The 22,636-nt window shown below is 45.1% G+C and overlaps 1 protein-coding gene across 2 annotated transcripts in view; it reads left to right on the forward strand.

Annotated features, from left to right (window-relative positions):
- Positions 1 to 22,636, forward strand: part of MYO1E (myosin IE) — a 434,647-nt gene that overhangs the window by 296,214 nt on the left and 115,797 nt on the right. For both annotated transcript variants that reach the window (XM_030188689.1, XM_030188678.1), the window contains exons 15-16: positions 1,354 to 1,439; positions 3,036 to 3,117. In XM_030188689.1, the coding sequence (XP_030044549.1) occupies positions 1,354 to 1,439; positions 3,036 to 3,117 (168 nt within the window). The remainder of the gene's footprint in view (positions 1 to 1,353; positions 1,440 to 3,035; positions 3,118 to 22,636) is intronic.

Consider the following 22,636-nt stretch of genomic DNA (forward strand, 5'->3'; position numbering starts at 1 on the left):
CATAACAGTGTTTACCCGGGTGAGCAGGGGCCCACCCAGTTTCATTTCAGGCCCACCCAGTGGCAGCATACATCGTTAGTGTAGCTGGCGGTGATCCCCGGGTCCCGCCAGCTGAAGAGTCCCCTCTAGAGTTTCCTCCCCCTGTCAGTCTCATCCCCAGAGTAGTCAGCAGCACATTTCTGGCTGCTGACGCTGGCATTCCCCCACCCCCACCCCCACACGCATGCTCACTTCAGTTGGCACCCCCACGCATGCGTACATTGGGATGCTGGTTGAACTGAGCATGCATGGGAGGGGGACAGTGCTGGTGTTGGCAGCTGCAAATGGGCTGCTAACAGCCGTGAGGATGAGACTGCTTGGGATTCTTCAGCTGGCAGGGCCCAGGAATCCCTGCCAGTCATGGTATTACATAAGTACATAAGTACATAAGTAGTGCCATACTGGGAAAGACCAAAGGTCCATCTAGCCCAGCATCCTGTCACCGACAGTGGCCAATCCAGGTCAAGGGCACCTGGCACGCTCCCCAAACGTAAAAACATTCCAGACAAGTTATACCTAAAAATGCGGAATTTTTCCAAGTCCATTTAATAGCGGTCTATGGACTTGTCCTTTAGGAATCTATCTAACCCCTTTTTAAACTCCGTCAAGCTAACCGCCCGTACCACGTTCTCCGGCAACGAATTCCAGAGTCTAATTACACGTTGGGTGAAGAAAAATTTTCTCCGATTCGTTTTAAATTTACCACACTGTAGCTTCAACTCATGCCCTCTAGTCCTAGTATTTTTGGATAGCGTGAACAGTCGCTTCACATCCACCCGATCCATTCCACTCATTATTTTATACACTTCTATCATATCTCCCCTCAGCCGTCTCTTCTCCAAGCTGAAAAGCCCTAGCCTTCTCAGCCTCTCTTCATAGGAAAGTCGTCCCATCCCCACTATCATTTTCGTCGCCCTTCGCTGTACCTTTTCCAATTCTACTATATCTTTTTTGAGATACGGAGACCAGTACTGAACACAATACTCCAGGTGCGGTCCCCTGTGGGGACAGGGTCTGGCGAGGGGGGGTAGCAGGTAGAGAGGAAATACGGGTCATGCCCACCCAGTTCACCCCCTGGCCAACCCAAACTGAGGTCTGGCTACGTTACTTCTTTCACCGCTCACTCTCCTTTCCTCCCCTTCTTTCTGTTCTTTTTCTGTCTTTCTCTCTCTCTGGCATGTTTTATCTCTGCTTGTTTTCTGAATTCGTTATTCCCAAGGGGCAACACACCCAAAAGAAGGAAACAGCCATATCAGCAGTGAAGATAGCCCATAACCAAAGAGTTTCTACAGATCAATTATCATTTCTTTTCAGGTGTCATATGATATGGATGGCTTCTGCGAGAGGAATCGCGATGTTCTCTTTACAGACTTGATTGAACTCATGCAGAGTAGTGAGCTGTGAGTATTGCTTTTTTTTTATTAGTTGCTCAGGGGCCATCAAATTGAACCAGCACAGTGAGGGTTTGGTGTGTGAACCTACTCTGTTAAAGTTTTATTCAATACTTGTGAGAAAATTTCAATGTCCCTTGAAGTCCAGTCTGCTGATTTCAACCAACATATTAGTTAAAACATCAACTACGAATCCTGTTTTAGATGAATATGTATTCTTACCGCTGCTTAAAATCCACCATAAAATGCCATAAAACAGCTGCCTTACCAATAATTATTAGGTTGGTATAAAATAAAGCTGAACACTTGGCAGCTCTGTTCCTGTCTCTCCCCCCCCCCCCCCCCCCCCCATTCTTACCTTCCCACATTCTGCTATGCCTTATGTTTAGCGGAGCCACAAATCTAGATTAACCATGGTATAATGACAAGTAATTTTTATGTTTATAAAGAAACCAATATTACATTTCAAATCATAAGCCATAATTTCCCACATTCTAAAGCAAATATCAGCCCTAGTTATAAAATTGTCAAATATAGCAGAATTATTATAGGAAAGCTGGGCATGGTTGCGCTTTAACTTCCAGATTATCACATTGGTTTGTAAATGCAAACTTTTTCATACTCAAGAAGGGACTGATTGATTTATACAAGTGTCCCCTTGGTAGGGTTGGTGTAGCAGAGTTAATGTTTGTGTAATTCTGCAAGATCAAAGTAGCATATTGTCTCAACTAGCATATTGTATGAGTTGTATTTCACCCATTCTTGAACCAGAAGACAGAAAAGATTCCAGATGAAAGACATACAGCAATTTTGTATTAAAAGAAAACCCAACATGGCCATGTTTCACCCAAAGGCTGCGTCAGTGGTAGTACTAATAGGGACTAAAGACAAACTCTCCCCCATTAGTCAGAATATAACCAAGCAGCAAACCAGCTGCCACTCTGAAGAAGAATTTGCTGGTTTGCTGCTTGGTTATATTCTAATAGGAGAGAATTTAGTACTACCCCTAATGCAGCCTTCAGGTGAAACATAGCCATATAGTGTTTAGTTTTAATAAAACCTTACTGTGTGACTTTCATCTGGGATCTGTTCTGTTTTCAGGTTTGTGATTTGTTACGGATCCGTAGCACCTCTCCAGTTCGGATTTTTTACCCATTCTTGTACATCTAGGTTGCAATTATATAAAAAAGACGCCAAGAATGCTCATAAATGAGCAGAATGTAGGCATATAAGCATATAATTCAAGTTCCCCCTCCTCCTTCTAATTGTGATAAGGAGCGCCAAAATTCCAAATCCCAGTCCTGCATCTCTCCTTCCCTTCCCCCACCTGCATGGTTTGGAAGTTTGGCATCTATGCTTGTACTTGTGAACTCCACCCATTTCCTGCCCAGACTTCATCCCTGAACATGCCTACTGGCAAAGTATGCATCATCATGTCAAAGTACTTTTAGACCGGTTGGTGTTTTATAAGAGGCCATTATGAACAAATGTTGTCACATATGCATGAAAATGACTTTATAAATTACCCCCTTCCAATGTTATTTAGTCAACTAGTCTGTAATTCTTGGTAAGACTTCTGAACACGTGTCTTTAATTGTTTGACAGACATTTTATAAAGGCTTTATTTCCTGAAAACCTGCAAGCAGAGAAGAAAGGACGACCAACCACAGCTAGCAGTAAAATCAAGGTATATGTGATTATAGTCTGGGGGGAAAGACAGAGACCCTCATTATTATGATTTGTTTATTAACTTCAGACAATGGACACCTTCCTGCCACACATCCTTATAGTGATTAATAAAATGTTTTTTTCTCTCAAAACACTGCTGAGGACAGGAGCAGGGCTGGCCCAAGGCAAGATGCCACCTGAGGCGGAACTTGCACGCCCCCCCCCCCCCCCCCCCCCCCCCCACTGACGTTTTAGCTGGTCATGGTGACTTTAAAAACCTGGCAACGGCAGCGATTCCCATACGCTGCCCTTCTGCTGCTGGCACCCGCCTCTTCCCTTTACTGCGACTGCCTGAGCGAAACAGGAAGTTACTTCAGGCGGCTGCAGTAAAGGGAAGAGGTGGGTGCCGGTGGCGGCAGGGCAGCATATGGGAATCACTGCCACTGCTGGGTTTGGAAAATCACTGTGACCAGGTAAAATGCCTCGAAGCCGCCCCCCGAAATGCTGCTCCTAAAGAGTGCCGCCTGAGGCCCCCGCCTCAGGTGGCCTAATGGTCGGGCCATCCCTGGACAGGAAGTCCGAGCAGGGCCGGCCTTAAGCAGGAGCAACAGAGCAGCCACATAGGGCCCCACACTCCCAGGGGGGTCCCTGGCATGTTCCCCTGTCTCTAAAACACTACACACACACACACAGACCCCTACCCTAAAATGGGCATTTCTCCATAGAGGGCTCAGGGTAGCGGCAACAGTTTGCATAAGTGATCTGCTGCCAACCCCATATCATGCTGTCTGCTGTGTCCCACTTTTGTGGAAGCAGGAAGTTATGTCAGAAGGAGGCGGGATGCAGCAGAGAGCAGGTTCCAGGGCTGGCAACAGTCATCTTATGTAAATCACTGCCACTGCCCTGAGCCCTCTACAGAGAAACACACATTTTAGGGTAGGGGGGTGGTTTGGAGACAGTTCCATACAGGGTCCCACAATTGATAAGTCTGGCCCTGGGTCTGAAGCATGGAGGGCAAGATTATACTGACAGGAGTTTGTAGCATTGTTTCTTCAACACAGTGACAATTGAAGGGCCAAACAGTGATTGTTCTTTTGTTAAAATGCTGCACCTTATACAATGTTTAAGGTGGTAAATAGAAATTTTTAATTGCCAATAAGTCTGGATTTCAGTAGAATTATAATGAATATTTGTTACATTTAATTGAGTAACATAACACAGCAGAAGGTCTTGTAGACCGCTAAAGCGGTTAACAAAACAAGAGTTATAACCAGAATAAATTCAGAATGATGAATAATACAATATAAGCATAAAAAATTTGAAATTGTACATAACCATATCAGAAATTACAGGTTGCTTCATAATTCAAATTTTCAAAATAATATAGTTTTAAGATTATTTTTCTAAAATCTAAATAAGAACATGATTTCTGAAAGATAAAAGATAAATCTTCCTAAAATCTTGTCACTTGAAAACCCAGAGAAAGCTCGACCTGTTTAAAATGTTTTCTGTCCCTTACAGATGGAAAACAAAACAAACCAGAATTCTACCTGGATAGGAAAAGTGAATGTGGTCATAAAAGTACGAGGGTACTGAGCCTTGTAACAGTTTAAAAATTAAGCAAGCCAGCTTGAACTGAATCCTGGCATCTGTTGGAAGACAGTGAAGATGGTTAAAATAGATTGATATTCTATCTGACTTTTTCAAAGAAAAAATCAAACAGACCGCGGTATTCTGGATTGATTGCAATTTTGTCAGTTGTTGACGAGAACAGCCCAGATACATGATGTTACAGAAGTCCATTTGAGTTAGGATCAAAGCCTGAATCAGAAGTCTAAATTGTTCAACTGAGAAGTATTTACGAATTTGACAAAGTTTTCACATCATCAAAAAAAGTCTTGGAAATAAGCTGATTTATTTGTGGTTCTAAAGAAAGGGTACAATCTATTATAACACCCAAATTTCAATCCCTGGAGAAAATTTATAATCCTCTGTATTAATATTAATAGAATCTGGAATGGAGTCTATTTTTGTATCAATAAGTAAAAAAAATTGTTTTATTTATTTATTTATTGTATTTGTACCCCACATTTTCCCACCTTTTTGCAGGCTCAATATGGCTTACAGAGTATAGTTTTCATTTATGCTCATCCATCCAAGATTCTATTGATTGAATACAATTGTGAGTTACTGGTTTTTCATCTTCTAAAACAGGGCCCAACAGAATAAGAACTGTAATAGCTTTATGAAAGAAAATCTTGATCTTCCAGTCAGGTACCTAAGTGAATGCAGAATCAGGTTAAAAGTGTCAGGGATACCTGAGGGACACCACTTAGATTTTGCCAGCTAGGAGATAGGACATATCTCATCTTCACCTTATAAGATCTTGTAGTTAGAAATCCTTCAGACCAATATCGGACCTTTACAGCAATTCCTACATTTTCCATGGTCTGGATCAAGATGTTATGATCCACCAAGTCAAAGGCAGAGGACAGATCAAATTGGAGAACCAAGGCCCTCCTCCCTTCACTAAGTAATAGTCTAATATGATCAAGTAATGAGCCTACTGCTGTTTCTTTACTAAATGTTGGTCTAAACACCCAACTGGGAATGATGTAAAATATGATGATTGTCCAGATACTGCCCTAACTGTAAGGTGATAAGACCCTCCATCGATTTCACAAAAAATGGAATTGATGCTATTGGTCTGTAATTTGATATATTCAGACTAGATTCCTTCTAATTTTTCAGTACAAGAGTAATCTCAATTTCACTAACATTAGTAGGAAACATACACAGGGAAAGTACGTACACAGGAAAAGATAAGAGTGAATCCGGAAATATAACTACATACGGAAATCTAAAGATGAAAATTGTAATATATATAGAGGGCAAGAATCCACCATACAATAAGAGCTATAACAGTACATTGACTGGTTATCCTGAAAATTGAATTTACCTGTGTCATGCCAGGACTGCAGGTCTCCATCCCTTAAATATGAGCGATAGTTTCCACTAAGAATGTGTAAGAAGAGCATTTTTCATTTCTTGGATATTCTCAAGATTATCCCTAAAAACTGCTCTACCACCCCCCCCCCCCCCCTCACCCCCGATATTCAAAAGCTTTTAACCGGCCAGGATTGGTATCTGGCTAGTTAACCGGCTATCTGTGAATGACCCGCAGAAAATTTGTTGGTAGCAGATAGCCGGTTGTATTGCATGATACAACCGGTATCCACTGATTTTCAGCTTGGGTTTGGCATCCATATTTGGCCTGGAATATCTTTGGTCGGTTCAAACCTAACCGGTGAGTGCTGAATAACGGTTAGGCCGGTTAAGTTTGAACCGGCCAAAAATAAATCAGATAGTCAATGCTGGTCACCAGAAATGGCCTGGGATTGAATATCTGAGATCAGCACCAACCGCAGGAGTTAGCCAGGCTAACTCTCACCGTTTGAATATCGGGCCCTGCATGCTTATGAATTTATTCACCATTGATTTTAATTGAAAAACTTTCTATGCAGTTTGCTGTTTTTGCTATTGCAAAATAAACACATTGTAGAAAGGGGGAATTTATAAAAATGCAGTATAGCGGCAATTCTATAAATTGGTGCCTGATTTTAGGCACCACAAAGGGCCACACTTAGCACTGATTCTATAATGGCTTAAGGGTCTGCCTAAGCTGATATACAATATTTGTGCAGACTCGCATTGGCATGCCAAAAATTAAGGGTACCTACTTACAACAGGTTAATGGCTGGCATAAGTGGGCGTGCCTAAGTGCATGTATCACTTGGCAACACAAGATGCAACAGTGAGACAAAAACCACAATATCGACAAGTCTAATGCAGAACCAAGGAGACTTTAATGGACAATAGTGTCAACCAGTGTCCATGGCACAACAATTAATGACTTGACACGACAGAGTTTCGGCACACAGTGCCTGCGTCAGGAGTCAAAGGATTCCAAGGAGTGTCACTAACAAGATGCAAAGTAGAGACTTTGATCAAAAATGCAAAACCTTGGTTAACTCACGCGATGTGAATGATTACAATTGTGGCAATGTTCCACCTCACAAAATGATTGCAAATGAGTCCAAAAGAACAAGGTTTCTCATTTTTGATCAATGTCTCTACTTTGCATCTTAGTGACACTCCTGACACAAGCACTGTCTGCCGAAACACAGTCTTGTCAAGTCTTTAATTGTCATACCATGGATGCTGGTTGACACTATTGTGCATTAAAATTTCTTTGGTTCTGCATTAGACTAGTTGATATTGCGGTTTTTGCCTCACTGTTGCATCCTGTTCTACTTAGCGTGGGGATTGTTTTCCAACTTGGCAACACACCCATGATATGCCCATGTGTACACCCCCCTCCCAACAATTGTGCACTAACAGGGGGATGATCAGAAGCAAACATTGGAGCTAGAGGCTGTTAGCGCCATACTAGCGCTGGTATTTGCTAACGCCCCATGATCAGAGCCCTCGAGCGCGTAAAACAACACGCTCGAGGTCTCTGAACGCAACTAGCATGCAAATGCATGCTAAACAGGGCTAAACATATTCATCCCCAATGATCAGCGGCCAGCGCGCCAAAGATTGGGTCGCTGGCTGCGGCAAATCCTACACCAACTCCGAGCTGGCTAGGATTTGCAGATCATTGGGGAGGAATGGTGAGCCCTGTCCAGCATGCAGTTGCATGCTGGCAGGCCCCCATTGCCCCCAACAACAACTACCCCTGCTGCAAGCAACGAGGGCTGGAGGTCCAGCAGACTGCCAGTCCCCCCCCCAGGTGGGCGACCAACCAAACACTCCCCCCCAGCGACAGGGGGCTGGAGGTCCGCTGGACCTCCGGTCCCCCCCCCCCCCCCCCCCCCCCCCCCGACGATCCCCCCCTCAGGTTGGAGGAGGGAGAATAGTCTACTACTACTACTTGACATTTCTAAAGCGCTACTAGGGTTACGCAGCGCTGTACAATTTAACATAGAAGGACAGTCCCTGCTCAAAGGAGCTTACAATCTAAAGGACAAATGTACAGTCAGTCAAATAGGGGCAGTCTAGATTTCCTGAAAGGTATAAAGGTTAGGTGCCGAAAGCAACATTGAAGAGGTGGGCTTTGAGCAAGGATTTGAAGATGGGTAGGGAGTGGGCTTGGCGTAAGGGCTCAGGAAGTTTATTCCAAGCATAGGGTGAGGCGAGGCAGAATGAGCGGAGCCTGGAGTTGGCGGTGGTGCAAAATGGCGGCGCCCAGCCCTGCCCAGTGTATCCTTCAACACACAAGGTAGGGGGGACTGGACCACCAGGGACCCCTTGCTGGGGGACTAGGGGGGGCTGGAGACCCACCAGATCTCCAGCCCTCCTTGAACCTGAGGGGGGATCGTCGGGGGGGGGGGGGGACCGGAGGTCCAGCAGACCTCTAGCCCCCATGTCACTGGGGAGGGGGTTTTAGTTGGTTGCCTACCTGGGGAGGGGACCGGAGGTCTGCCGGACCTCCAGCCCCCGTTGCTCGGAGCAGGGGTAGTTGGGGCCTGGTGGTCCCATGGACCTCCAGCCCCTGTGTTTGACAGGTTTGGGCTTTTGACAGCCCAGACCTGTCAAACAAGTGCGGGAGGATTGTGCTGAGCGCATGCTCAGGCACAATTCTCCCGCACTTCTACCCCATGATCAGAGATAATTGCGTGCTTAAATTTGCATTCAATTATCTCTGATCATCAGTGCGGTAAAGCCCCGCGCTATTTTAGAGCGCTGTTTGGAACAGCGCAGGGCTTTTGATCATCTGCTTCTAAGAGATTTAGGCGCACTGTTTATGGAATAGCGCCTAGCACTTTTGCACGTAATGGTCAATTGTTGGCACCAGTCACACATGTAAGCGCCACTATTGTATAAACTAGGCGCACTGGTGGCACCTAATTTTTTTTTTTTTATTTGTATGAAGTCTTTATTATGCAATTCAAGAATACAGATTTGCTTCGATACAAAAAGAATGATGCACCAGTGCACAAATATTACATAAACATAGGTAGAGCCAGTACACCTCTCGTCTACAACTGTAACATTCAAAACCAAACCTCAGTAGACTTCAAAGATTTCTTAAACTTTTCAGAATATACTAATTATCCCACCCATGTCCTACCCCACTCCTTCCAACTTACCCCCTTCCCTCCCTCCCAGTAGGTTTAGCGATGTGACCGTATAGGCTGCTATCATTATAACATCACACTACAGAGTTTGCATAGTGGTCAAAAAAATGTTTCCATATCGATTGCCATTTATTCATCTGGCGTTTTCTTACAGCTATCAACCTCTCCATCTCACACACATAACTCAATTTGCTATGCCATTTTGTGATTGGCGGGATCCCTATCTGTTTCCAATGGGAAGCTATGGTTACTCTGGCAGCCCCCAGTGCCTGTTGCACCAAGATTTGTTGGGGCTTCTTTAGGCCTGGAGGCTTTACCGAAAAGAGGAAGAGCTCGGGAGTCCACGGTATTGAACACCCCACCCACTGCTGTAACCGAGTATGAACTGACTTCCAAAATGCCCGAACTTTTACACACCTCCACCACACATGACCCATAGTCCCTCTTTGTCCGCACCCCCTCCAGCACAACCCAGAAGAATCCGGAAATATGCGATGAAGACGATCCGGAGTAAGGTACCATCTATATAGTACTTTCACTGCATTTTCTTTAAATGGGACATGACTATACACACCGGCTGCGTGTCGCTCTATTCTCTCCCACTCGGTCTCCCCCAGGGCCATTCCAGTCTCTGTCTCCCAACTCTTCCTATGTAGAGTATAGCTAGGTACCTGTGCAGCAGTACTGCGATATAGTCGACTGATCAATCCCCGAGAAAAGGCAAATCTCTCACATATGTCTTCCAAACATAACCGTTCCCTTTTTATGACCTGACGTACAGCCTCAGTTTTAAGGAAATGGGCTAATTGACAGTAGGCAAATTCATCCCCATCCTGTATGGAGTACCTGATCTTCAGGGTCTCAAACGGGATCAGAGAATCTTCCTCGAATATCTGACCCCAATTGCTCAGGCCCTCCATATGCCACCGCTGAAAAACCCCCACTTCGTTCCCTGGCAGAAACATAGGATTAAATGCTATAGGGGCCATACGTGTTAATATACAACGCCCGTGTGGAAACATACTATCCCAATAGTGAAGAGTGACACATATGGACGGACACACACCCTCCCTCAGCACTCTAAAAGGCCTAGGAAGCCACATAAGCGATCCCAAGGGCCTCGTCCCCAAAGAGTGTTGTTCAATATGCACCCATTGTCTATCAGGGTAATTCTGATACCATTCAACCGCAGCTTTTCCTTGAACGGCCCTGTAGTACCATAGGAGATTTGGGACACCCAGTCCTCCCTTTCTCCTATCCTGGTAGAGCAACTGACGCGCTAAACGCGGACGTTTACCTGCCCAGACGAATCGCATGATAGAATCTTGCATGGATGCAAGGAGTCGCCTGGGCAGCATTACAGGTAGCACTTGGAATAAATATAATAGACGGGGCAACACGTTCATCTTAACAATGGCTATCCTTCCGAACCACGAAACCTCCTGATCCCCCCAACGCTCTAAGTCTAACTTGATGTTGCGAGTCAGCCCCTTATAATTGGCCTCGGTTAATTCAGAGAGATTGGAAGTAATATTTACCCCCAGGTATTTGATGTGTTTTGTAGCCCACCGAAACTGATATTGCGCCTTCAGAGTCTCTACTATGTCCTCTGGAAGTGAAATATTCAAAGCTTCTGACTTTGTCATATTAACTTTGAAACCAGAAACTGCTGAATATTCCTCTATAAGACACAGAAGGGTAGAGAAAGTGGGCACAGGACGAGTAACATATAACAGAATGTCATCCGCGAAAAGAGCTGCCTTATGCGTTCTATCCGCTACACGGGCCCCAAACACTCCCGGATCTAACCTTAGTTTTGAAGCAAACGGCTCCACAACCATTGCGAATAGGAGGGGTGACAATGGGCATCCCTGCCTAGTTCCCCTTTGGAGTCCAAACAGATCTGAATTACTCCCGTTGATCCGGACACATGCTCGAGGAGAATCATATAGTGCCTGGATCCATCTCCTGAATTGGGCTCCAAACCCCATGGCCTCCAGAACCTTATACATGAAGGGCCAATGGACCCTGTCAAAAGCTTTTTCTGCGTCTAAGCTAAGCAGACACAGAGGCCGTTTAGTGTTTTTTGCTAGATATATAAGGTCCAGGGTACGCCTGATGTTATCTGTGGCTTTACGGTGCGACACAAACCCAACCTGGTCAGGATGTATGAGTGTCGGCATCAATGGTGCCAATCTGTTTGTCAGCACTTTAGCCAGTATTTTAACATCTGCGTTCAAGATTGAAATAGGTCTATAAGAACCACAGTCAACCGGATCTTTGTCTGGCTTAGGCAACACCGCAATCCAAGCCTCCATCATTGAGGCGGGCAGCTTCCCCCCCCCTTTCCCACCTGGTTGAACAGGTCCGCGAGGAGTGGAGCCAATTCTATTGCAAATTTCTTATAGAATTCGTTCGGAAGCCCATCCAGTCCAGGCGACTTACAAGAGGGCAGACTGCGTATTGCCTCCTGTACCTCAAGTGGAGTGACGGGCCTATCTAACAATTCTCGGTGCTGGAGTGTCAGGCATGAAATCTCACTATCAGCCAAGTAGGTATCGATAGATTCCGAGGGGGGTGTGATCTCTTGTGTATACAATGCTTGATAAAATTCCCTAAAGCGTTTACGAATAAGGTCTGACTTATATATTATGGAACCTGTGCCATCACGTATCTGCTTTACTGTACGGTCAACTTTTTGCCTCTTTAATTTAATAGCCAGGAGCCGGCCAGCCTTATTGGCAAATTCGTATACTCCAGCCCTTAACCTCTCTCGGCCCATGTTAAGCTGCTCTGAATAAATGGAGTCCAGCTTCATCCGTTCTCCGCGCAGTTGGGTCAATATGTGAGGAGATTTATAAGCTTTATGTTGACCCTCCAGCACCTGTATCCGGTCCATACATCTCGCTATTTGGAGTTTACGTGCCCGAGAACGTGCACTTGCTAGTTTTAAAAAGTAACCCCTTGAGACCGCCTTCATTGCGTCCCACACAATAGCTAAGGGTGGGCCTGAATTGATATTAAACTCCAAATATTCCTTCAACAGCTTTCTGTAGCCGTCCTCCACCTCCTGTTCTAGCAACAAGCTCGTGTTCAGTGTCCATCTCCTATCCTTTATTTCCAATTTTATATTCGGCAAGGTGACCCATAAAGGTGCATGGTCAGAAATCGTTACGTTGCCTATTCCAGCTGTTGGACCGTGCTCTACCAGCGAGACATCCACAAATATATGGTCGATACGAGAATAAGAATTGTGCACTGGGGAATGATATGTATAATCTCTGTCCGCCACATGTGTCAGTCTCCATAGATCTAGTGTACCTAGGGAATGGGCCAATGATTCCAGTGCTAGAGCCTCTCTTCTCCCCTCCTTATTAGTTGGTCCCGTTCTATCCATACCTGGGTTAAGGACTGCATTAAAATCACCCCCCATTATTAAAGGGCCCTGTACAAATAAGGCTAGCAAATTCTTCACCCTAGTAAAGAACTCTGCCTGCCCACTGTTGGGGGCATATACAGATGCTATCGTTAAATCGACCTGATCTATTTGGACATGTAGAGATATAAACCGCCCTCCCGGGTCCTTCTTTATTCGCAGCACCTTTACCGCTACTGCTGAGTGGAACATTACAGCCACCCCTCTTTTTTTGGAGGCCTCAGAAGAGGCACAATAGACCCCAGGATATCCCGAGCAGGAGAGAAGTTTTTCATGCTTGCTTTGGAGGTGCGTCTCTTGCAGGAGAACCACATGTGGCTTCAACTGTTGTAGCTCTCTATAGAGCTTCTGCCTCTTTTGGGGCATATTCAAACCTTTAACATTATAGGATAATAGCTTTAACTCAGCACACATTATTCAAGATGTAAATAGCATGCAATTTTGATATTAGCAGCAACTTTACATTCCAATATGCACTACAATATGAGCGTGAAAACATTTCAGTCACCCAGCATACATTACAGTCTGTACGTGAGATCATTTCAGTCGCCCCGTCCCCCTTTTCTGTGACCCTACCCCGAGATCCCTTCCGTGTTCGCATCCCTCCCTCCTCCCACTGTTCTCCCCCCATTCCTACCCTCCCATCTAGTTCCCGACCCTTAAAAGCCCTCCTAATTCCCCCACTCCCACCAGTTCTACCTAATTCCATCCCCCCACCAGACAGTGCCACAGGCACCGAATGGGTTGTCAGAGAAAGAAACCCCCCGATCAAATAGACCACCCCACCCTCTCCCACGCAACACACAAGTCCCCTCTCTATGGATTAATAGCTCATAATGCTATTCATCTGTGGCACATCCACCCCTTGTTAAAGCATTTACCACTTGAAAACTTTCCAACTGCCAAACAGTTTGATAGGTCCCATTACGCTGACATCAAAAAGTTTTTTAACAGAGTTTACCAGTGTACAAAACCAACTCAGTTCCTTTATTTCTGAGTCTTCTGACCCACACGCTTCCACTTCTGCAAGCGAGCTTTCGTGGAAGGCGCTATCTCTGTTGGCAATGCAGATGTTGGGGTCAGGCCTGCTTCGTGTAGGATCTGCCATGCTTCGGAGACCCGGCGAAACCGGAGCTGTTTGCCTTTTAACTCAAAACATAGAGCAAAAGGGAAGCTCCAGCGATATGCAATTTTTTCCTTGTTTAAGATCTCCAGGACAGATTTCATTGCCCTCCTCTGAGCCAGCGTGTATAGTGAAAGGTCTTGAAACACCGTGATCCGCGCTTCTTTATATTCTAGCGTGGTCAGCTGACGAGCCCGCTGCCAGACCCGCTCCTTGAATGTAAAGGATGTGAAGCGCACAATTATATCTCTAGGCCTGTTTGCCATTGTTTTACCCAATGCCCGGTGTGCACGGTCGATCTCCAGCTCTCCAGGGGTGTAGCTCTCTCCCATGATATGCTCGCAGAGAGTTCGCACAACAGTTGGAATATCTTCGCCGCCGCCATTTTCAGGTACTCCCCGGAATCTCAAATTATGTCTGCGCCCTCTGTTTTCTAAATCGTCCATCTTATATTGTAGCTCCTCAGCCTGTTCAGTCAGTTGATTGATGCGCGCGTCCATGGCCGCATTAGCCTCTGCCTGCTCGTCGGCCCTCTCCTCTAATGCCACCACGCGGCCTCCCAGCTCCCGTAAATCAAGGCTAATGGAGTCCACGTGTTCCAGAATTTCCACCCTGGACGCCTTAATTTCTTCGCGTATTGCTTCAAGGCATTTCGCAAGATCTTTGGGGTAACTTTTCTTTTTAAGCGCCGAACTTCGCTGATCCACGTGGGAAGACGCAGTGTCAGAATCAGATGAGCGCCGCTGCTCCGGGGACGCATGGCGCGACAGGCCTTTCGCCATCTGCCTAGTCGAGTGGCGTTCTCCCTCCCGCGTCTGCGAAGTCGTAATTTTGCTCATTATGTGGAGCAGGCTGATCCAACCTTGTCCACCCGATTTGGCACTGAATTTGTAGTGGGGCACCACAGACAATAGCTCAATTCAGCAGGGAAATGCAGGAGCAAAAGTTTTAGGCAGCCATCTAATCTCGTGACGTCACTTCCTCCGGTGGCACCTAATTTTAAGTCTTTTATATATTTTCTCATCAGTTTTTGCAGTTTTGTCCAAACATTTTCTCAAATTAAAATCTGGAATGGAAAACCAGTTGCAAAAATAGTTACCCCCCTCCAGTTTTCAGACATTTTTAATCTCCCTTCCAGCCCTGGATTAACCATTAAGCAAAATAATGTTTGTTTATTCAGGCTTGATAACTTGCTCTTTTTACATGGCAAATCAAAGTGATGTACAATTACAATAAAAACAAAATTATAAAAGGAAGAAAGGAACTCAGGAAAGAGAACATCATTCATACAGAGCATTCAACCTATACCTACAAGAGAAAGAAAAACATAGAGTAAAATCATGAGCTTCATCATTACCTTCTATTCTTCTAATCATGCCAACCAGGGGCATATCTGGACTCCGGCGGTAGGGGGGGCCAGAGGGAGGGGCCACATTTTAGCCCCCCCCCCCCCCCCGCCGCCATTGCCAGATCCCCCCACCAACGTCTCTCCACCCTCCCCCCCTGCCGCCAACCCTCCCCCGCTGCCGTTGCTTACCTTTGCTGGCGGGGGACCCCAACCCCCGCCAGCCGAGGTCCGCTTGCCGCCTTTAAAATTTCTTCAGCTGGCGGGGGACCCCAACCCCCGCCAGCCGACGCGATGTCTTTAAAGTTCTTCTTCGGCCTCCGTGGCCGTGCTGTAGTTGATAGCTGTTCAATCCAGTTCGGAGTCTGACGTCCCCTGCCAGCAAAGGTAAACAACGGCAGCGGGGGAGGGTTCACGGCGGTAGGGGGGTCCAGGGCGAAATCTGTGGGGGCCCAGGCCCCTGTGGCCCCACGCAGATACGCCCCTAATGCCAACTAAGCTGTATCACACTGTTCGTGCTTAGGGCACCAAGGGAAGAGGGCACCACAGACTTTTTCCCCCTAGCTATCATGCCCTTAACTCTTTCACTGCCGTTTGCCACACCCATTATCCAGCTTGAATTTCAGTGCTTTTTAAATTATTATAAGTTTATATGATGTTTCGTTTCATACAATAATGATATTTCTCAGCACTTATTGTGTCTTAATGCCTTGTCAGTTAAGCAATGGAAGGGCTGAGGGGCACCATTGCTGGGCTGAGCTTAGGGCATCAGTTGGCCTTATTCTGGCCCTGCTCCCTTCCCTGTGCATTATGACCAAGTGATCTAGGATCCAATGCTGGCTGAGGAATAGAAAGATCCAGCATCAGCTCTGTCATAAGAACATGAGTAGCCATACTGGATCAGACCAATGGTCCATCTAGCCCAGTATTCTGTTTTCCAAACATTGGCCAAGCCAGGTCACAAGTACCTGGCAGAAACCCAAATCGTGGCAACAGTCCATACTACAATTCCCAGGGCAAGCAGTTGCTTTCCATGTCTGTCTCAATAGCAGACTATGGACTTTTCCTCCAGGAATTTGTCCAAACCATTTTTAAAACCCAGATACGCTAACCGCTGTTACCACCTCCTTCGGCAAAGAGTTCCAGAGCTTAACTATTTGTTGAATGAAAAATTATTTCCTCCTATTTGTTTTAAAAATATTCCCATGTAACTTCTTTGAGTGTCCCCTAGTCTTTGTACTTTTGGAACGAGTGAAAAATCAATTTACTTCTACTCGTTGTACACCACTCAGGATTTTGTAGACCTCAATCATATCTCTCCTCATCCATCTCTTTTCCAAGCTGAAGAACCCTAACTTCTTTAGCCTTTCCTCATACGAGAAGAGTTCCATCCCCTTTAACATTTTAGTCGCTCTTCTTTGAACCTTTTCTAATTCCGCTTTCTGTGAATCATGGCCACAGAGAGTCATAGCTGGGCCCGGGGCAGAACTGGACCACCGTGCACCGCTCCCCCACCACCAGTGCTGCCACTCCCTCCTGCCTGCCCCCTTACCTTTCTGTCTTTGCCTCCAAGGGGGGGGCCTAAACCTGACACCAGCAAGCCTCTTCCTGCTTGCCCACTTCCACGGTCTGTCCTATCCTGCTTCTGACTGTGTCTGGAGTCGGGACCCGGATGATTGCTTTAACGTGATATTGCACTAGTGTAATCATCTGGGTCCTGGGCTGTATGCATGAACAGGAGAAGACAGACCCGTAAGCAGGCAGGCAGGAAGAAGCTTGCCGGTGTTGGGCCCAGGCCCCCCCCTTGGAGGCCAAGCCTGGGGAATTTTACAACTCCTGTCCCCCCCCCCCCCTCCACCTCCGCGGCCTTGCTGGGAATATGGGCAGTCACTAAGGGGCCCCCATAAGAAGAAAAGAAAACAAAGTGCAGACACGCGACTTGTTAAGGCAATTTAATTATCACTAGCCCCAGGGCTAATGGTGAGTTAAAACACAGCTAATGTCCAAAACAATATCCAAAGCAAAAAAAAATAAAGCAAGACAAAACCCAAAAAACAAACAAAATCTGAGACAGAACTCCTGCACAGGAGCAGGAACAAACTACACTGGAAGCTGGATCAAGAGAAAGCAGAATCCAGTAAAAACACAATAAGAAATACAAACAAGAACACAACAATGGTCCGGCAGTGAGCTACCCCAGAGGTAGAGTAGAACCCCTCTCCCCCCAGCTCATCAGACACCAAGGGGTTAACAACTGTTCTTATTGCCCTGGCAGGGTTAATAATGAAACCTTGCTATTTTAAAAACTAATGAAGAGTGGGCAAGTATTATAGAACCTACTTTAATCTAAACTAAATTTACTAGGGAGCTTTTCATGTCTAGAGAACACAAAATGCAGTGATCGTTACGTTTTTCTCTTCTTACACATCTGACAAATCTTAGAGTGGCTGCCAAGCCTCTTGGTTCTTTGAAGTAACAAGATCTCTGAGATGAGATCAGAAACACATTTTTCCACTAGCCACCAATCAATCGTTCATGACTTTTTTGTGGAATGTGCTTTTAGAAAGTGTTCGTGTTTATTGCTTTTATATTCATAGCTTTGTTGGAATACTTGGATTTTATATGTGTACCATATATATGAACATAAAGCACGTTTCCAGCCGTGGTGCAGAAGTAGAGTACAGCTGCTGTGGTTAACTGTATAGTAATCGGTGCTAATGATGACTTATCAGCAAGATTAGTTTTAATAGAATTGTACCAGTCAGGACCATAGCCAGCCCTCTGAATTTTTTTTTTTTTTTTTGGGGGGGGGGAGGCCAGGGGTGGACTGAAGGGGCAAAGCATTCTGTCCTCCCCCCCCCCCCCCCCCCATGCTTCAAAAATACCTTTGCTGTCGGGATACTGAAGCCCCGCCAGCCAAAGAAATTTAGTGCCGAAGCCACTTTCCTCCTCCTTCCGCAAACAGAGCATGCATGAGGAGTGGCAGGATACACGCCACCAATGTCCGTATTACAGCAGCAGCACAAAGAAGAGGGGAGTGGCTCGGGCACTGAATTTTTTTGGCTGGCAGGGCTGGAGTGTGAGGACATTACTGGGCAGACTTTTTCAGTCTGTGTTCTGCAAATGACCAGATGGATTCAAATAGGCTGGAGTAGGCTTTGATGGTAACTCCAGTAGCTGGAACGTAAGGACCGTGCTTGAAGAACCTGTCCCAGAAATGTAAAAAAAAAAAAAAGACCATGATCAAGTATTTTTATACCACATTCTTTGTTTTTTTAATCATTAATTGATAATGAGTGTGACTGTTGGGCAGACTGGATGGACCGTTCAGGTCTTTATCTGCCATCATTTACTATATTACTGTGTTAGTAGAGGTAGCAGCTTCTACCCACTGTTGTTAGCTGTTAGTGGTGTGAGTCGTCTGTCACCCCCTCCTTGGTTGTCTCCGCTCTTTCATTTTGTCTTTGTTTCTATGAGGAACCCTCCTCCTCTTGTGTTTTCACATAAATACAATGGCTCTTGGTTTGAAAGAGTGAATTCGCATGGGCAGAGTCTGGGTGAACCATGGGTGGGGCGCACAGTTATATGCATAAATGATAGAATCATATCATTTACGCAAGTTTTTTAGCAATCTAGATGCAAGCATTTATACCAGCTGTGTGCTTGCTGTAAGTGGTCGCAGCAGAATTACGCGCACGGATTTGACCTGTCACACTAGTATTCTGTAAAGTTTAGTGATTCCCAAACTTGGTCCTGAAGGCACCCCAGCCAGTCAGGTTTTCAGGATATCCACAATGAATATTCATGAGAGAGATTTACATGTACTGTCTCCACTGCTTGCAGATCTCTCTCATGAATATTCATTGTGGATATCCTGAAAACCTGGCTGGCTGAGGTGCCTTTAGGACCAGGTTTGGAACCAATCCTATAAAGGATACTAGGGGCCCAATATTCAGCCAGCGGTGAGCAGCGTTTTGTTGATTGCTACCAGCATTTTACCCGGAAATTGAATGCAAGGCCATATATCCAGGCTTCAGAATCGAATTTCTGGGTTTATGGAGCCGGCAAAAACATAGCTAGTAAAGTATGATATTCAGCACTTAACCGGCTATGAAGAATCACATAAAGATAGGACTAAGTGCTAAAAATTGGCACTTAATCATTTAAGTGCCAGCTCCTCCCCCGGAATGCCACCAAAATAGCCAGTTTCGACTCGGGCGTTAACCGGACATTTTCAGCAGCACTATCCAGTTTAGGTGATTTAAACAGCCAGGAGCCTCTCCTGGCTATTGAAATCATTTCTAATATCAGGCCCTAAGTGTCTACTTTCCTTTATAGAATAGGCTCCACATAGGTGCCCTTTTGTAGAATTACCCTCTAACTGAACCAAACTTGCTGTTACAGTTCCAACTGAATCACTAAATGAAGACCAGAAAGATGCAAATACTATAAGATAAGGTTGACTTTTATGTTTCAACATTTTTATTGATGGCTCAACATGTTAAACATAGCCAACAAACCTTACATCAACAATCCAAGTAGCAATACATACCAGCAATTGTTAAAGTACTATAATTCTACATGAAAATTTTCAATTTTCTCCCTTCCCCACCCTAAGGTTGACTTTTATTTGCAGTCAAATTTCCCTGGAATCAGGGTAATGTAATGGTGGTCTGAAGGGAAGCATGCAAATTCAGGAGTTTCATAAGAAAGACCTTAAATGTTTTGAAACCATGCTAAAAATATGCGGTGGAGGGGGCTAAATCAAAGAAGAAAGCATTGACAATAAAGCTGCAAACTGTGGTGTTGAGACGAGCAGTCAGGGCACCCATTCCACATCTCCTATTTCGGGTATATAAAGGAGCCTTAGGAGGAATTTCAAGCTTGGGAGGGAAAGAAGACCTGGAGCGGAATCCCAAGGTTCACAGGGGTTTTATTGTTCCCTAGGAAACAGAGAAGACACCTAAAGGGAGAGGCTTCAAGTTTCCCTAAACTTCTATCTACCAATCAAGGGAAGGATGGGCCTCAAAGGTGGGAGGGGTTTGAGAACTCCTGAATAGAAAGGAGGGAGCTAAGAAGCAGAGAGAGAGAAGGAACCAGAGGAAAGAGCCTCAGCCCATGGAGAGGAGCTTCCTCACAGCAGATAGCCAGCAGAAGTAAATGGGTTACCCAACCCGGGGAATAGAAGCCCCCAAAGTGAAGGCTGGACCAAGAAACTGTGGACACTAACAGCCAGCAGGTTTCCCAACCCAGGGCGAGGAGGACCCTGAACAGGATGCTGGATCAGGAAGCTGAGGACCTTGGAAGGAGGTGAGGACTGGCTGCTCATCCCACATGGCTAAGCTCTGAAAGCCAGTGGCCAATCAAAGTCACAAGTACAGAACAGTAAAACAGGTTTTATGCTGCTTATCCTAGAAATAAGCAGTGGATTTTTCCACTTCCATCTTGATGATTGCTTATGGACTTTTCTTGTAGGAAATGATCCAGAGCTTTTTTAAACCCTGCTAAGCTAACTGCTTTTACCACATTCTCTGGCAACAAATTCCAAAGTTTAATTACACGTCGAGTGAATAAATATTTTCCCCAGTTTGTTTTAAATTTACCTCTTAGTAGTTTCATCACATGCCCTCTAAGTATTTTTGGAAAAAGTAAACAAAAATTCATGTCTACCCTTTCCACTCCACTCAGTATTTTATAGACCTCTATCTATCTCCCCTCAGCTGTCTCTTCTCCAAGCTGAAGAGCCCTAAGCACTTTAGCCTTTATCATTTTCATCACCCTTCTCTGTACCTTTTCTAATTCCACTATATCTTTTTTGAAATGCGGTGACCAGAACTTCACACAGTATTCGAGGTATGATCGTGCCATGGAGCAATACAATGGCATTTTAGCATTCTCATTTTTGTTTTCCATTCCTCTCCTAATAATTCCTATTATTCTATTTGCTTTCTTAGCCACCGCTGCACAATGAGCAGAGGGTTTCAATGTATCATCAACAATAACACCTAGATCCTTTTCCTGGGCAGTGATGCCTAATGTTGAACCGTATATCACGTAGCTATAGTTTGGATTCCTCATTCCCATATGCATCACTTTACACTTGCTCACATTAAACGTCATCTGCCATTTGGATGCCCAGTCTCGTAAGGCCCTCTTGTGATTTAACAACTTTGAATAGCTTTGTGTTATCAGCAAATTTAATTACCTCACTAGTAATTCCCATCTCTAGATCATTTATAAATATGTTATAAAGCAGTGGTCCCAGCACAAACCCCTGGGAAACTCCTCTCATGCATGCAGAAGAAACTCAGAAAATATGAAAGAAAGACTGATGATTTTAGCCTGGCTCAATTGCCAATGTTGTTGTTTGTTCAGAGATCAGAGGAGGACAGAAGCACTGAAGTTCCTCAGCCACATCCTCATCTTCTGCCTCCAAAGCCCAAGTATCACACTTTAAATCCTATGGCTCAACTCATGACTCTCAGTTCCTGACAGCAGAGGAGATGGTCATGGCCTGACCTGCTACAGTGATGCAGTGCCCCTTTCCGCCTCCAGTTTCAGAACTGGCACATGTGAGAGGATGGGGAGGGGCGAGGAAATTACTTTACTGTCACCATCTTCTGTCCAGTTCCTGGTCTCCTCCAGTGATTCTGTGGGGACTAGCCCCTTCTGCAAAAAGGGACTTTTGTGGACCTTACTTTGGCTGCAGAATCATGAGAGTCTGGTCCCTCTTTGTACTCACAGTCCTTCAAGCACATTTTCAAAGGGAAATGCCCCCCATTCTCTTTTTGAAAATTTGGTGCAACCAGAAGCCCACACCACGAATGATGCGCAGAGGTTACAAAATGAAATCCCCACACATTGTTGGCGGCCTCAGGACAGGAGGAATACTTAGTGTCATGTCCTGTTAGAGTATGGCATGGCAGATCTCATGGACCGTTTTGGAACCCTGCTTCGTATCAGTATGCAGGATTCCTTATGCCTTCATGTGTGATGCCGCACTGTGAAAACATTTCCTCTGGCTACGAATGATGGTACTGGATTGGTAAATCAAAACTGGCCCTGGAAAACAGAAATATTTTCTCTGTTTTTATTTAATATTTCTTTTCTCTTATAATCTGCATATCTTTAAGATTAAACCGTGCGCTTAAACCGTGTTTTCACTTATATACCCCACACCTGTGTAAAACCGCACCCATGTACAATCCACAGAGAAGCACTATTTTTGTAAGTAAAATTATATACAGCCCACATCTTTGTATACCTCACAGCTGTGTATTACCCGCAATTAAGACAGGAAGGTAACCATAAGATATTCTGTTGATTCCAATGAATAAGGTGAATCACATGTTCATTAGTTCTCAATATATAAATTTGTTAAAACTAATATCAAGCAATTTCTTAAATTACTTAGGGGTTCTTTTTCTAAAGCTTAGCACACACTAATGGACTTTGCGTGCATTAAATGCGCCTCTAGGAGCGCTATCTTTG

This window comes from Microcaecilia unicolor, chromosome 1 (assembly GCF_901765095.1).
Source record: "Microcaecilia unicolor chromosome 1, aMicUni1.1, whole genome shotgun sequence".
Lineage (NCBI taxonomy): Eukaryota > Metazoa > Chordata > Amphibia > Gymnophiona > Siphonopidae > Microcaecilia > Microcaecilia unicolor.